Source organism: Hippocampus bargibanti, linkage group LG19 (genome assembly GCF_051943395.1).
Source record: "Hippocampus bargibanti isolate YZ-2025 linkage group LG19, ASM5194339v1, whole genome shotgun sequence".
In the NCBI taxonomy this organism is placed as follows: Eukaryota; Metazoa; Chordata; class Actinopteri; order Syngnathiformes; family Syngnathidae; genus Hippocampus; species Hippocampus bargibanti.
Genome location: NC_142752.1, coordinates 1,142,787 through 1,158,207, shown reverse-complemented (window position 1 = coordinate 1,158,207; position 15,421 = coordinate 1,142,787). Strand labels below are relative to the sequence as shown.

General features: G+C 38.8%; 2 protein-coding genes across 3 annotated transcripts in view; one reads left to right on the top strand and one right to left on the bottom strand.

Annotated features, from left to right (window-relative positions):
- tnfrsf21 (tumor necrosis factor receptor superfamily, member 21) overlaps positions 1-4,142 on the bottom strand; it is a 23,036-nt gene extending 18,894 nt beyond the window's left edge. Inside the window, exon 1 of the mRNA XM_089022709.1 lies at positions 4,019-4,142. The gene's annotated coding sequence lies outside the window, so the exon portion shown is untranslated. The remainder of the gene's footprint in view (positions 1-4,018) is intronic.
- cd2ap (CD2 associated protein) overlaps positions 1-15,335 on the top strand; it is an 18,868-nt gene extending 3,533 nt beyond the window's left edge. The window contains exons 1-18 of one of the 2 annotated variants that reach the window (XM_089022708.1): positions 57-325; positions 1,783-1,951; positions 2,714-2,814; positions 4,042-4,171; positions 4,248-4,426; positions 5,579-5,669; positions 5,754-5,848; positions 6,857-6,955; positions 8,077-8,130; positions 8,253-8,289; positions 8,405-8,467; positions 9,408-9,555; positions 9,637-9,746; positions 10,587-10,702; positions 11,009-11,092; positions 12,434-12,609; positions 12,781-12,844; positions 14,143-15,335. In XM_089022708.1, coding sequence (XP_088878834.1) covers positions 323-325; positions 1,783-1,951; positions 2,714-2,814; positions 4,042-4,171; positions 4,248-4,426; positions 5,579-5,669; positions 5,754-5,848; positions 6,857-6,955; positions 8,077-8,130; positions 8,253-8,289; positions 8,405-8,467; positions 9,408-9,555; positions 9,637-9,746; positions 10,587-10,702; positions 11,009-11,092; positions 12,434-12,609; positions 12,781-12,844; positions 14,143-14,184 — 1,761 coding nt within the window. In that variant the 5' untranslated portion in view covers positions 57-322 and the 3' untranslated portion in view covers positions 14,185-15,335. Of the gene's footprint in view, positions 1-56; positions 326-1,782; positions 1,952-2,713; positions 2,815-4,041; positions 4,172-4,247; positions 4,427-5,578; positions 5,670-5,753; positions 5,849-6,856; positions 6,956-8,076; positions 8,131-8,252; positions 8,290-8,404; positions 8,468-9,407; positions 9,556-9,636; positions 9,747-10,586; positions 10,703-11,008; positions 11,093-12,433; positions 12,610-12,780; positions 12,845-14,142 lie in introns of those variants that run through there. The other variant, XM_089022707.1, reaches the window with a different exon arrangement.
- Positions 15,336-15,421: the final 86 nt, after the last annotated feature.

The window sequence follows — 15,421 nt, the reverse complement described above, 5'->3', positions numbered from 1 at the left end:
GGATGTTTCCATTTTATGACTTTACCACCGGGAGTCGCCTGACTTTCAAGATTTTCTACGAGTACGCCATGACTGTCGGTCTCGCTCCGCGATGTCCGTCTGCTGCTTGTTTAAATCCTTGATCGTAACAGCGATAATCTGCGACGAAAACCGGCTCTGTTCCTGCGCCTGCGTAGATAATCCGTTAACCTAGCGGGACCTACCTAGCGCTTTTTGAACTTTGTTTTTTGGAGGCTATCACTATCCAACAAGTTGTTCGTCACCCTCATTGGCATCTTTGTAATTGCTATTAGCGCTGAACGGCTAAATGCCTTAGGATGAAATGGTAAGGGATTAAATTGAGCTCCGCCACGACCGCGATTAGCCGCCACGCGTCTTCTTAAAGTATCCTCGACTAACGTGAGCGCGGATTTTGACTCTTTGACTTCCCTTGTCACTTTTGGACCGCGAGCATGACGCAGCGTTTCCAAAGGCTGCCATCGAGTAACTTGGTGATGCATTTACAATCTGTTGCTAAAGAATCGTTAGCGGGAGCGGCAACGCACACACAAAACGCAAGAGCGAAGCAAGCTTCCTATTTCATGGAAGTGCAAAGTCAGCGTGAACCAGGAAGTGGGAGGTCAACCTAGCTATTGTTGAGTGCGGATAGGATGTTCCGGCGGTTGTCACGGATTTCATTTGGGGATGGGATCCATCCCAACCGCTTCATCAACAGTCGCAGTCGATCAAACTGTTGCTATCTATTTGCTATCTAGCTAGCTATCCATTTGCTATCTCGCTATCTATCTATTTGCTATCTATTATCTAGCTACCTAGCTGGATATCTATTTGCTATCCATTTGCTATCTATTTGCAATCAATTCGCTATCGGGCTAGCTCGCTAGCTATGTAGCAAGCTATTTATTAGCTATATGGCTGTCTAACTAGTTAGATAACTGTCCAGCTGGGTACCTGTTAGCTAGCTAGCTTCCTATCTATTTGAGTTACTTCTGGGTTGAGTGAACGCTGGCGCATGTGGCTGCCGCTGCTCACCCGCAGAAAAACTGATCCTGTGAATGAAATGTATTATTATTATTATTATTTTATTATTTCCCGGTAAGGCCTTCTCGCAGGGCTTATTTCCTGGCTAACGCTACCCTCTAGTGGACTTGTAGTCAATTACACAGCACTTTTTATATCAGTCGCAGTCTGGAGCTGCGATGTCAACTCAAAAAGTCCTAAAATAGTTTTTCACGGGTTGGATTGATTCCGACATAGCACTACTGAAGGCCTAGCTGTGAAATGCACAGCTCGCCACACATTCCGAGATTCAAATCAACCCGATTTATGAGTGTGAGAAGGAAACCGAAGCGGTTGGGGGAATGGACGTATGAAGAAAGAGAACTCGGACATAGACAAAGCTTTGACATCGTCGATCATCGTCGATGAATCGGCGTTGTCGTTGTCTGTCGTGTTTCACGATGTCACAGAGTGAGCGCGAAAACAAAACAAGCCATCGCGCGTGCAAGCAGTTGCTAACAGAAGCAAGACGTAAATAATCAAACAAAACAAACGACTCACGCGAAGGAAGACGCCTCAGCCGGGTTGCGAGTTCGACGGGTCAGTTAGCGGGGGAGAGGCTAGCTAGCTAGCTAGCTAGCTAAAAAGAGAAAAAAAGGGGGTGATTTTTAATGTGATTTTGGTGTTGTTTTAGCTTCTAGCAAAACTCTGATTAAGAACGTCGCCGACGCATTTTTTTCCGACATAACGTTGACGCTTTTTACGTTTTGTCGTCTCTTTCAGGAAATCAAACCGGAAGTCAAGGAAGCGAAACATGAACCCAAAGAGGAATCGGCTAAGCCTCTGAAGAGAGAAAAATCCATCGGGAACGTTGCCAACTTGGTTCAAAGGATGAGTACCATCGGGATCCCGACCGGCGGATTCCAACCGCGTCCGACCACTGCCGCAAAGAGTAAGACGAAAAAAAAAAAATTACATTTTTTTTTGTTTTTAAACTTCGATGTCGACCTCATTCAAGACGTCTTGAAAATCTATTAGCTGGCTATCTTGTTATCTAGCTATTTAGCTAGCTACTGTATCTATTAGCTATATAGCTAGCCGGCTATTAGCTGGCTATTGGCTAGCTATTAGCTATCTATTTGCTAGCTATTAGCTATTAGTTGGCTATTCGCTAGCTGTTGGCTATGTATTCGCTAGCTGTTCGCTATCTATTAACTATCTATTCACTGGCTATTAGCTATCTTTTCGCTATCCATTCGCTGGCTATTAGCGATTTATTCGCTATCTATTCTCTGGCCATCACCTATTTATTCGCTATCTATTCGCTGGCTATTAGCTATCTATTCGCTAGCTATTAGCCCACTATTCGCTAGCTATTAGCTATGTATTCGCTAGCTATTAGCTATCTATTCGCTATCTATTAGCTATCTATTAGCTATCTATTCGCTCTTAGCTATTAGCTATCTATTGGCTAGCTAGCTAGCTTTCTATCTATTTGAGTTACTTCCGGGTTGAGTGAACGCCTGCGCGTGTGGCTGCCGCTGCTCACCCACAGAAAAACTTATCCTGTGACTGTAAAGTGACCTCAAGAGTTTTGAAAGGGGCCTAGAAATGAAATGTATTCTTATTATTAAAAGAAGATGTGATGGACACACGTGAATTTATTTGTGAATGGCAGTGAATGAGTTAAAAAACCCCGTTCCTTTTTTGGCAGAGCTGAAGAAGAGGCAGTGCAAAGTGTTGTTTGAGTATCAGCCGCAGAACGAAGACGAGCTGGAATTAAAAGTGGGCGACATTTTAGACATCACCGAAGAGGTACTTTTTTTTTTTTCCCGAATATCATCTCAATTCTCATTTTATTTTTATTTTTTTTGCATCAGGCTTACTATTGTGTTATTATTAGTAGTATTAGTATTATTAGTATTAGTAGAAAAGCAGAAAGGAAAAGAAGTAGTAGTAGTAGTAGTAGTAGTAGTAGTATCAGTATTATTCGTATTAGTATTATTAGTCCTTTTATTCGGTTAAAGTGTCCTTGAGAATTTTGAAAGGTGCTTAGAAATAAAAGTATTATTATTATGAGTAGTAGTATTAGTATTAATAGTATGAGTAGAAAAGCCTAAAGGAAAAGAAGTAGTATTAGTATGATTATTATTAGTAGTATTAGTATTAGAATCAGTATTATTAGTATTAGTATTATTAGAGTCCTTGAGAATTTTGAAAGGCGCTTAGAAATAAAATATATTTTTATTATTATTATTATTATTATTATTAGTAGTAGTAGTAGTAGTAGAAAAGCCAAAAGGAAAAGAAATAGTATTAGTCGTATTAGTATTATTAGTAGTAGTATTAGTATTATTAGTAGTAGTATTAGTATTATTAGTCCTTTTATTAAAGTGTCCTTGAGAATTTTGAAAGGCACTTAGAAATAAAATGTATTATTATTATTAGTAGTAGTAGTATTAGTATTATTTGTATTATTAGTATTAGTAGAAAAGACGAAAGGAAAAGAAATAGTATTAGTCATATTAGTAATATTATTAGTAGTAGTATTAGTATCAGTATTATTAGTATTATCCTTTTATTAGTGTCCTTGAGAATTTTGAAAGGCGCTTACAAATAAAATGTATTATTATTATTAGTAGTAGTAGTATTAGTAGAAAACCCGAAAGCAAACATAGTATGAGTAGTATTAGTATTATTATTAGTCGTAGTATTTAGTATTATTCGTATTATTAGTATTATTAGTACTAGTAGAAAAGCCGAAAGGAAAATAAGTAGTATTAGTATCATTAGTAGTAGTATTAGTATCAGTATTATTAGTAGTAGTATTATTAGTCCTTTTATTAAATTAAAGTGTCCTTGAGAATTTTGAAAGGTACTGAGAAATAAAATGTATTATTATTATTATCATCATTAGTAGTATTAGTACGTCATAGTATTCGTATTGTTAGTATTAGTAGAAAAAAATGATTATTATTCGTATAGTAGAAAAGCTGAAAGGAAAAGAAGTTAGTCTTACCCAAAGCAAGTTGTGCGTCGCAGGTGGAAGAAGGTTGGTGGAGCGGCGTCATCAACGGCAAATCGGGACTTTTCCCTTCCAACTTCGTCAAAGAACTGGACGTCGCCAGAGAAGACGGAGACTCAAACGGCAGCGCGGCGCCGGAAGACGCCGGTACGAATCCCGCCGGAGAGACCTATTTTGGGCGGCGGCGGCGGTGGTGACCTTTGCCCTTTTCACCCCTTGTCAGATGGACACGGCGCGGAAAACACAGCGACCCCGCCGTCGCCCCAACCGACTTCGGGCAACGGGGCCATCGTCCAGCCCAAAAAAATCCAAGGAATTGGTTTTGGAGATATTTTCAAGGAAGGTTCGGTCAAGTCAAAAGTCCGAATTCCCAACCTGGACGTAGAAGACAAAAAAGACAACGTGAGTTCGATACAGTGATACCTTGGCTCACAAACTTCATTTGGTTCCCACACAGAGTGTGTAAGGTGCAAAGTGTGTATCGCAAAAAATAATTTCCCATAGGAAACCATTAAAATGAGAATAATCCGTTCCCAGGTCCCCATAAAACATCATTTTCTACTTTCTAATTTCTAATTCTAAGCCTTAAAACTACACAAGATATACCTTATTTTATGTATAATAAATGTGCTATGGTATTATAATTAAAGAAATAAACTGTACTGTATAATAAAGTCATTTTATTGACCTTTGTGATGGTCGTTGATGGCTTGATGGAATGGAGTGGCCGCTTTTCATCGGCATGAAACACTTGAGGAACGTAGCCTAAAATTTTCACAACTTTAACGTTCGTAAACCGAAAAGTTCGTAAGCCGAGGTATCACTGTAAGCATTTGTTGACTTCCTGATTGATACGTGCGAGATTTGCTATTCACATTTCCTTTTTTCTGAAAATTTCTCTCCGTCTCTTTCTTCTCATCGCTTCACAAACAGTCATCGCACATATCGCTTGACCTTGAACACCCCCCCACACACCTCACACCCTGTTTTTTTTTCCACTTCATTTGATATTTTTCTTGGATGGTTTAGCTTGAGCCACTAGTAGCCCCCGTAGGTTTGTTAGCGACAAGCTAAACGATCTGGACGATTTGTCTGTGTTAGCTCTCAGTCATACAGGAGTGTTCCATCGATGAAAAGGTTTCTTTAGCCGTCATCTGTACTTTTTTTGAAGGTGTCGGATGTTTCTCTTCTCATCCGAGAGGCTTCGTCAGAGAACTAAAATTTGCTGGTAGTTTTAAAGAGCAATACATTGGGGAAAGTAAACAAATTGTCATCGTACGGATAATAGTAGTGGATCTCAATCTGCAGTACATATGCACCTAAGAATTTGTCGCTAAAAGATGATGTCATCAACTCCCAACCTTTTTACCAGGGGCTCCCTGTCATCCCGTCGCTCCAAATCATACCAAAGTACTGTCGTTTCAATTCCACATACATGGAAATACGCCATATACGTGTTTTTTTTTCTTGAAAATACGCGCTAGTGGCTTTTCCATATGAAGTCCATTGATGAGCCATCGATCATTTCCATCTTTCACGTTTGCTGCATTTCAGCCGCTGCCTTCATTACCGTCGCTTGCTAATAAGCCCGCCTTTGCTAACGTGACAGAAATGCACAGAGGTGACGGAGAAAGCAACCCTAAAGGTAATTAAAAAAAAAAAAAAAAAAACATTTTTTCAAGCCTACATACTTCCTTTTCCTCAATTTCCGCATTTCCCATATCCGCAGCGAAAGATTTGTGTAAGGTGACCTTTGCTTTGGAGGCCACGAATGAGGATGAACTGACTTTACGCGAGGATGACATCATCTCCATCATCAGCAAGGTAAGATGTCCGAATATGAATTAATTGAGGAAGTTCAACCCCCCCCCCCCAAAAAAAAAATGGTCAAACCACCATTTATTCTTTGACGTTGAAGTTTTACAACTATCTACATAGCTATCAGTAGCTATCTATTAGCTAGCTTTCTATCTATTTGAGTTACTTCCGGGTTGAGTGAACGCTGGCGCGTGTGGCTGCCACTGCTTACACACAGAAGAACTTATATAATTGTAAAGTGACCTTGAGAGTTTTGAAAGGCGATTATAACTGAAATTTATTATTATTATTATTATTATTACTATTATAATTATTACTATTATTATTATTGTATATTTTCCAACCCAACCCGCTGTATTATTATTATTATTATTATCCATTTAATTTCTAAGCACGTTTCAAAACTCTCAAGGTCACTTTGCAGTCACAAGATTAAGTTTTTCTGTGGGTGAGCAGCGGCAGCCACACACGCCAGCGTTCGCTCAACCCGGAATAACTCAAAAAGATAGAAACCTAGCTAGACAGCTAACAGATAGCTAACAGCCAATAGCTAGCCAGATAGCCAATTAGTTTCCTGACTCAATTAGCTATCTAGCCATCCATATAGCTAATAGCCAGCTATATAGCTAATAGATAGATAGCCAGCTAGCTAATAGATGGTCAGCTAGCTAGCTAGCTAGCCAGTCAGCTAGTTTACTTGACTTGAAGATAAATGAAATGTATTATTATTATTATTATTATTATTATTATTACATACCCGCAGTTGCCAGGTAGAATACTAAGGGAACCGCTTATGAAAGGAACCACAGTTCACCACTGGAGGGAATTACTGCCCTCCAGTGGTGAACTGTGTAATTACAACACGGTCGATTCTGACATTCTGTTTATTTTTATTTTATATTAAGGATTTAAGGGGGGATGACATTTTATTTCTCTATACTTTTACTTTTTTAATACTATACTTTTCTCTCTGCTGGCAAATTGGCATTTTCGTGTTTATTATGTTCATGACAGGACACGGGAGAACCCGGCTGGTGGCGAGGAGAGGTGGGAGGCAAGGAAGGCGTTTTTCCAGATAATTTTGTCGTTATGCTAACAGAGAATGAAAAGGAGGTAAGTAAGAGCACAGCAAATTACACTGATACCTCAGCTTACAAACTTAATTGGTTCCTAGAAAGTGTGTGAAAGGCGAAAGTTAGTCTTACAAACATTTATTTCCATAAGAAACCATTAAAATGAGAATAATCCGTTCCTAGGTCACCATTAAACATCATTTTCAAATAAATATGCCTTAATAATAATAATAATAATAATAATAATAATAATAATAATAATAATACATTTCATTTAGAAGCGCCTTTCAAAACTCAAGGACACTTAACAGGAACTCAAATAGATAGAAAGCTAGCTAGCTAGCTAATAGCTAGATACTACTACTACTACTACTACTACTACTACTAATAATAATAATAATAATAATACATTTCATTCATAAGCGCCTTTCAAAACTCAAGGACACTTGACAGTCACATGTTAAGTTTTTCTGTGGGTGAGCAGCGGCAGCCAGACACACCTGCGTTCACTCAACCCGGAAGTAACATAAAATGATCATCATTACAACAACAATAAACAACAATAATAATAATAATAATAATAATAATGATAATAATAATTGGAGGTGATTGGTTGTATCTATTCATCTCGCAGTGACGAAATTTACATTTGACAGCAGCAAAGTTATGAAAGGAAGAGGAAAGGAAAAAAAGAAGTAGAACGACAAAACACATGAGCTGTTGGAAAGGCAGCCACTCTCGCCGCGCCATCTTGACTCACAAATAATATGACAACACAAAGCTATTCATTCTTCAGCACTTGCTGTACCCTCTTTGTGACATGAAGCAGTTCTCGATGAAATAGATGATCAAAGCATCCTTTTCAGCTTAAAACTACTTTTGTGTCCTCTTCGGCTTAACACACTAGCCTGTGGTGGGGTCTTTTTCAGTCCCATAACAGCAAAAGTACTCCACTCTATAACAAACCACATCTGCACTCAAGGAAAACTAGTCTGTGGCGCTGTGTGGTTTGCTTCATCCGCCAAAAACTAGTTCGTTAGCCAAGACTATGCTAGCGAATGTAATGTACGTGACGCGAAAAGTGTTGGTAAGCCGAGGTATCACTGTAGTCCCCGCCCACCCCCAAATACCGATCCTGTCTTGACCTTCAATCTGTTCCAGGCTTATTTATCTCGAGGGTCACGCAAGTCCTCGCTGAAGCAAGACTCCGAAGAGGTACGATGTCAACGTATTTTATTTTATTTTATTTTTTTTTGACCATGGCAGACGCAAGTCAAGTATCGGGAAGCTAACTGACACAAAGACGCGTCACGGTAGTCACCGTTTGTTCTTTTCAGAAACCAAAGAAGCCCCCTCCGCCGTCAAAGCACATCGGTAAGAACGTCCGACACGTCGCTTTGTTGGAAAAAAAATCTACGAAAGTTGCCGAAAAGACGAATTTTATTGTTCCGACATTTTTTTTTGTGTGTTTTTCATGCTACTCAACAAGCTCTCAAACCGGAGTTTCCCAGCGCTGACAGGAAGCCGCATGCCATCAGGCCGGAGGACAAAGGTACACGCGCCAGCGTTCACTCAACCCGGAAATAACTCAAATAGATAGAAAGCTAGCTAATAGATACAGTAGTAATAATAATAATAATACATTTCATTTATAAGCACCTTTCAAAACTCAAGGTCACTTTACAGTCACAGGATACAGTCGCTAATAGATAGCTACCTAGCTAGCTAGATAGCTAGTGAGCCAGCTAGACAGCCATCACTCAACCCAGAAGTAACTCAAATAGATAGAACACTAGCTAGCTAGCTAGATAGCTAGCTAATAGCTAACTATCTAGCTAGCTAGATACTACTACTACTACTACTACTACTAATAATAATAATAACACATTTCATTTAGAAGCACCTTTCAAAACTCAAGGTCACTTTACAGTCACAGGATACAGTCGCTAATAAATAGCTACCTAGCCAGCTAGATAGCTAAAAGATAGCTAGTGAGCCAGCTAGACAGCCATCACTCAACCCAGAAGTAACTCAAATAGATAGAACACTAGCTAACTAGCTAATAGCTATCTATCTATCGAGCTAGCTAATAGCTAGCTATCTAGCTAGCTAGATACTACTACTACTACTAATAATACTAATACATTTCATTTAGAAGCACCTTTCAAAACTCTCAAGGTCACTTTACAGTTACAGGGTAAATTTTTTTCTGTGGGTGAGCAGCGGCAGCCACAAGCGCTAGCGTTCACTCAACCCAGCAGAAGTAACTCAAATAGATAGAAAGTGAGCTAGCCAGCTAGATAGCTATTTAGCTAATCGATAGATGGCTATTAGCATTAGCTCCCGTCACTGCCACAAAATGTATTCAACCTGCCATCCAATCAGAAGAAGACGTCTCTAATGATACACAAAAATCCACAAACCACTTTTTTTCCCTTCAACCTTCCTTCGTGACCGAGCCCCCGCCCCCCTCCCCAAAATATGCTTTTCAGTTGACAAGCCGACGCCGGATCCGAAACCGCCCAAGCCGGCGGCGCCGCTGCCCCCCAAAAAGCCAGTCCCGCCTCCCGGCAAAGGCAAACCGGCAAATCTGCCACCCAAGCGGCCCGACAAGCCTTTCACTCCGTCGTCCAATTTAAAGTGGGTGTGTCCATGCGTGTCGCGCGATGTCCAACGTTGTCGGGAATCATTCGGTTTTTCTTTTTGCCCCGCCCCCGCTAGACCTAACGGGGAAGTGCCGACGTCGCGTCCAAAGCCGGACTTGGACCTATTGCTCCACCCGAAACCAAAAACGCCCTCAAGCGACACAGCGGAGAAATCCCCGGAATCATGTATGTATTAAATACATACATACAGTATGTACACATCTATATACACATACAGCTAGTGAACCAGCTAATACATAGCTAATAGATAGCAAATAGATAGGTAGCTAGCTAATAGATACAGTAATAAGGTCACTTTACAGTCACGGGATACACTCGCTAATAGATAGCTACCTAGTCAACTAGATAGCTAAATGATGGCTAGTTAGATAGCTAGCGAACCAGCTAATAGATAGCAACTAGATAAATAGCTAGCTAATAGATATAGTGATAAGGTCACTTTACAGTCACGGGATGCACTCGCTACTACATAGCTACCTAGCCAACTAGATAGCTAACGAACCAGCTAATAGATAGCAAATAGATAGGTAGCTAGCTAATAGACACAGTAATAAGGTCACTTTACAGTCACGGGATACACTCGCTAATAGATAGCTACCTAGCCAGCTAGGTAGCTAAATGATGGCTAGCTAGATAGCTAGCGAGCCAGCTAATATGACAACAGTCATTCGTTCTACAGCACTTGCTGTACCCTCTTTGTGACATGAAGCAGTTCGAGATGAAAGAGGATCAAAACGTCCTTTTCAGCAGTGGATCAGGAACATCATAGTGGGATGCGCACATCTGCTACAAGCTAAATATTGAGAGCAAACATGAAGCTGTCACATCCATTGACCAAAAGAGATTGCCTCATATCTCCTGTCCTATGTAAATCCGCTTCAATTCCAAGCAGCGGCAAATCTGCTTCCGCTCGAAGAGTGCCTGCTAACGTTCCCTGGAAGGATATTTTCTCTGTGATTTTCATCTGTAATCCGGTTGGCGTCTTCTCTCCCGTTTTCTCGCCAGCTCTGATGAGTTTTGACGAGGTATCCCCAATCTCCGAAAAGCTGTCTCATCCCACCGCTAACAGACCGAAGATCACCGGGCGCAGGTTGCCCGCCCAATTTGGCGGAGGACAGTCGGTGAGAAACACCTGTCAATCAATCAATCAATCAATCACTTTGGCAGCTTTTGTCAGTTTCGGCGGCTAGCCCGACGGCATGTTCTCATGACACGCGTCCGCAATCGCCGCATTGATTTTCAATCACGGCCACGCGTGTGGAAAACACGCTTTTCTCGCTTTCCATCATTGCTCAGAGCTGATGCTTGCGTCGCTACGTTTTATTTCTTTTTTACTATTCTGAAAAATATCGGACAAAATTCATATGTCATATTGTTGTTGGAAAGCGTTAAATAATAACAATAATAATAATTTAACTCCTCTGTAGCCCAACAAGGAAATTGCCGTGGAGAAATCCCTCAAGATGGACGAAGAAGATGGCGGCAAACTAAAGCCTCTTGAACCCAGAAAGGTCATTTGAATTTCATATTTAAAATGTATTTATTGATGTATATATTTATGTATTTATACATTTATTTATATATTTATTGATGTGTGTTCATTTATTTATGTTTATTTATTCAATTGGTTTATTTATTCATTTATCTGTTTATTTATACATTCATTTGTTTATTAACAATAGCATACATATAGATTTTATACAGCGCTATATAAGTGTATTTATCTATGTATGTTGCTATTTAGGTATTTATTTATTTGTATTTATTTGTATTTATTTTTTGTATTTAATTGTAAGTTTATGTATTTATTTATTCAATTGGTTTATTTATTCATTTATTTCTTTATTTATTTGTCTGTTTATTTATACATTCATTTATTTGTTTATTTACAATATGATACGTATTGATTTTATACAGCGCTATATAAGTATTTTGTGTATTTAATTGTAAGTTTATGTATTTATTCATTCAATTGGTTTATTTATTCATTTATTTATTTATTTGTATGCTTATTTATACATTCATTTGTTTATTTATTTGTTTATTTACAATATGATACATATAGATTTTATACAGCGCTATATAAGTGTATTTATGTATGTATGTTGCTATTTATGTATTTATTTGTATTTGTTATTATTTGTGTATTTAATTGTAAGTCTATGTATTTATTTATTTGGTTATTTATTCATTCATTTATTTATTTATTCATTTATATGTTGATTTATTTGCCAGTTTATATTGATTTATACAGCGCTACATTGGTGTATTTATGTATGTATTTAGCTTTTTATTTATTTGTATTTTTGTGCATTTAATTGTAAGTTTATGTATTTATTTCTTTGGTTATTCATTCATTTATATATTCATTTATTCATTTAGCTATTTCTTTAGTTATTTATGTATTATATATTTATTTATGTAATTTATTCAGTTATTTATTAATATATATATTTATTCATTCATTTATTCAGTTTATTTAATTATTTATGTATCATTTATTTATTTTTTTATTATTTGTGTATTTATTTAATTGTATTTTTAGTTATTTATTCGGTGATTCATTTTATTTATTTGTCTGTTTGTGTATTTTTGGATGTAGTTATTTAGCTATTTATCGATGTATATATTGATATTTCTTTTGTGTATTAATTTATGTATTTGTATGTTCATTTGTTTGTTTATTTATTGCTTTATTTCATGATCCACTTGTTCATTTATTGCTTTATACTTCAATGGGGTCATGCTTTTGGATGAGTTTGTTTACTCTTTGATTCCAAGGGCAGTCAAGTTAATAGAATTATAGAATTTAAATAGCGTAACCCCCCCCCCCCCCCATCCTCTCTCCGCAGCCTTCCGCGCACAGCCAGTCGCTTTCGTCGCTTTCGGCGCTGCATAAACCCGGCGTGGAGGCCAGACCCGAAAACCCTTTCCTGGGAAGGGAGGATCCCAAATCCCAAATGGAAGCGCTCCGAAGTCAGATGAAGGATCTTCTACTGTCCGTGGAGCTATTCAAGGCCCAGCAAATGTAATTCTTCCACACGCTAAACCTACACGACGTCTTTCGGGAGGGCCTTTTAATAACACTTTTTCAAAATGGCGATTGGGGTCGACGATGTCGATCAATCAAAAAAATTTAAATTGACCTCGAGTTGTTGCAAATTTTCTCTGTCAAATGCAAAATGTGCTTTTCTGTTAGGAAAGAAATAACAGAGCTTCGCGGCGAGCTGGATGACGAAAGGCAAAAGCGTGTCGCCCTGCAGGTAGTATTGATCAACCCCCAACAACATACGCCGCCTTCCCTGCATGGCGTCCGCATATTGACGGGCCGACCGACATTGGCACGTTATCGGAGAAGCCATTCATGACTTCCGAAGCCCTCTGCCAAGCTATTTATTCAGAGTACAGGTAACATCCGACTTACGACCGAGGTCCGTTCCAAGCAAACGGTTGTAAGTCGAAATGGTCCTAAGTCGAAATTCATTCAAAATGTTGAACATAGACTCTGACTCGCAAACTCTTAAAATGTTAAAAAAAATGGGGTCTGGGGGTCATGGTCGTAAGTACGGGTGGTCGTAAATCAGACTGGTCGTAAGTCAGATGTTACCTGTATATGCAAATTGAAGCGATACATTAATAAAATGTATTACTTAATTTGAATACCATGCTCCTGGACGTCCCAAGCACAAACATCCAGCCCTCTAGATGGCTAAATGATAGCTAGCTAGATAGCTAGCGAGCCCGCTAGACAGCTATTGGACAGCTAATAGATAGCAAATAGATAGGTAGCTAGCTAATATATACAGTAATGTCACTTTACAGTCACAGGATACACTCGCTAATAGATAGCTACCTAGCCAGCTACATAGCTAAACGATAGCTAGATAGATAACTAGCGATCCAGCTAATAGATAGCAAATAGATAGGTAGCTAGCTAATATATACAGTAATAAGGTCACTTTACAGTCACAGGATACAGTCGCTAATAGATAGCTAAAATGATAGCTAGCGAGCCAGCTAATAGATAGCAAATAGATAGCTAGCTAATAGATACAGTAATATGGTCACTATACAGTCACAGGATACACTCGCTAATAGATAGCTACCTAGCCAGCTAGATAGCTAATTGATATCTAGACAGCTAATAAATAGAAAATAGATAGCGAGGTAGCTAGCTAATAGATACAGTAATCAGGTCACTTTACAGTCACAGGATACACTCGCTGATAGCTACCTAGCCAACTAGATCGCTAAATGATAGCTAGCTAGATAGCTAGCGAGCCAGCTAGACAGCTAATAGATAGTTAGGTAGCTAGCTCATAGATACAGTAATAAGGTCACTTTACAGTCACAGGATACACTCGCTAATAGCTACCTAGCCAGCTAGATAGCAAAATGATAGCTAGATAGATAGCACGCGAACCAGCTAGACAGTTAATAGATAGCAAATAGATAGTTAGCTAGCTAAATATGATAACTCCTATTCTGTCTATTATCTCACACATATATCATACATAATAAAACACTTCTGAACGCGTGTTTTACATTTTTTACATCTCAGATGGAGCTCGATAAGCTAAAGATGGCTGTCCACTCGACGTGAAGCCTCAAGGTTAACCTCCGAACCTCAAGGTTGACCTCCGAACCCTGATTTTGAGGGACGACGACGACCGACGGGACAGTCATTTTCGCATCTGCAAATTCATTTGTAAGATTATTTTTTTTTTGCACATATTTTGTTATCAAGCTTAATGTAATGAAATTACAAATGTATATGATATATATTTTTTTGTTGCCAATACACATAAAAACACACAAAAACGAGGCCTTACTACAAACTACTGACTCTATCCAAAGCGGAGGAGGATCCTCGTTTTCTCCGCCTAATTTTCCCACATAACTTTTGATCTATTTTTCATATCACGACAGATCATCACCCCCCCCCCCCCCTTGGCTTCACAATTCCTTTGCTGCGTCCCAAAGGAAGCGCCCACTTCTCTTTTCTATATTTGTCCGTTCATTTTTTGATGCGTTTTCTATCATTCCTTATCCAGGGAAACACTACTGTGCCTATCGGGAAAGCAAACAAAAAAATGGAAGCTTATCATTTACCCCGATGGAATCTTAACTTATTCACTGCCATTCACGAATTGATTCGGGAATTGGAAAAAAAATGACCTAAAGCGCCATTTTGTTCGGATTTTGGTTTTTCACGTTTGGGTGCTGATAAAGCGCTGGCCTTGGCCTCTGATTTGCAAGGTGGGAATGGTGGTAAACTCCCCAAAAAAAGCAAGCAGGAGGGAGGTGCAAGGTGTATTTTTTTTTAATTATATCAAAGTTAGCAGGACCAAAATCTCAAACAACAAAGTCATCGGAATACAAAGGTCCAAAGTAATAAACAAAACCAGGAATAAAACATAAGATGAAACATGATGAGACAAAAGTATTTTTAACTCGTTCACAATATTTTTCCGGAATTGAAAATATGACCCAGAGCGCAATTTTATTCAGGTTTTGATTTTTCACGTTTGGGTGCTGATAAAGCGCTGGCCATGGCCTCTGATTTGCAAGGTGGGAATGGTGGCTAACCCCCCAAAAAGCAAGCAAAAGGCAGGTGCAATTTGACAAATTGTATCAAATAAAGTCAGCAGGACCAAAATCTCCAACGACAAAGTCATCAGAACACAAAGGTCCAAAGTAACAAACAAAACCAGGAATAACTCTTTGAATCGAAATTTGAATCATATTCATAACTGGATGAGTAACAAGAAATCATCTCCGAATCTGAAGCCATTGTTTTGATTCTAGAGCGAGGTGAAGACGTCCTGGCGTGACGTCAC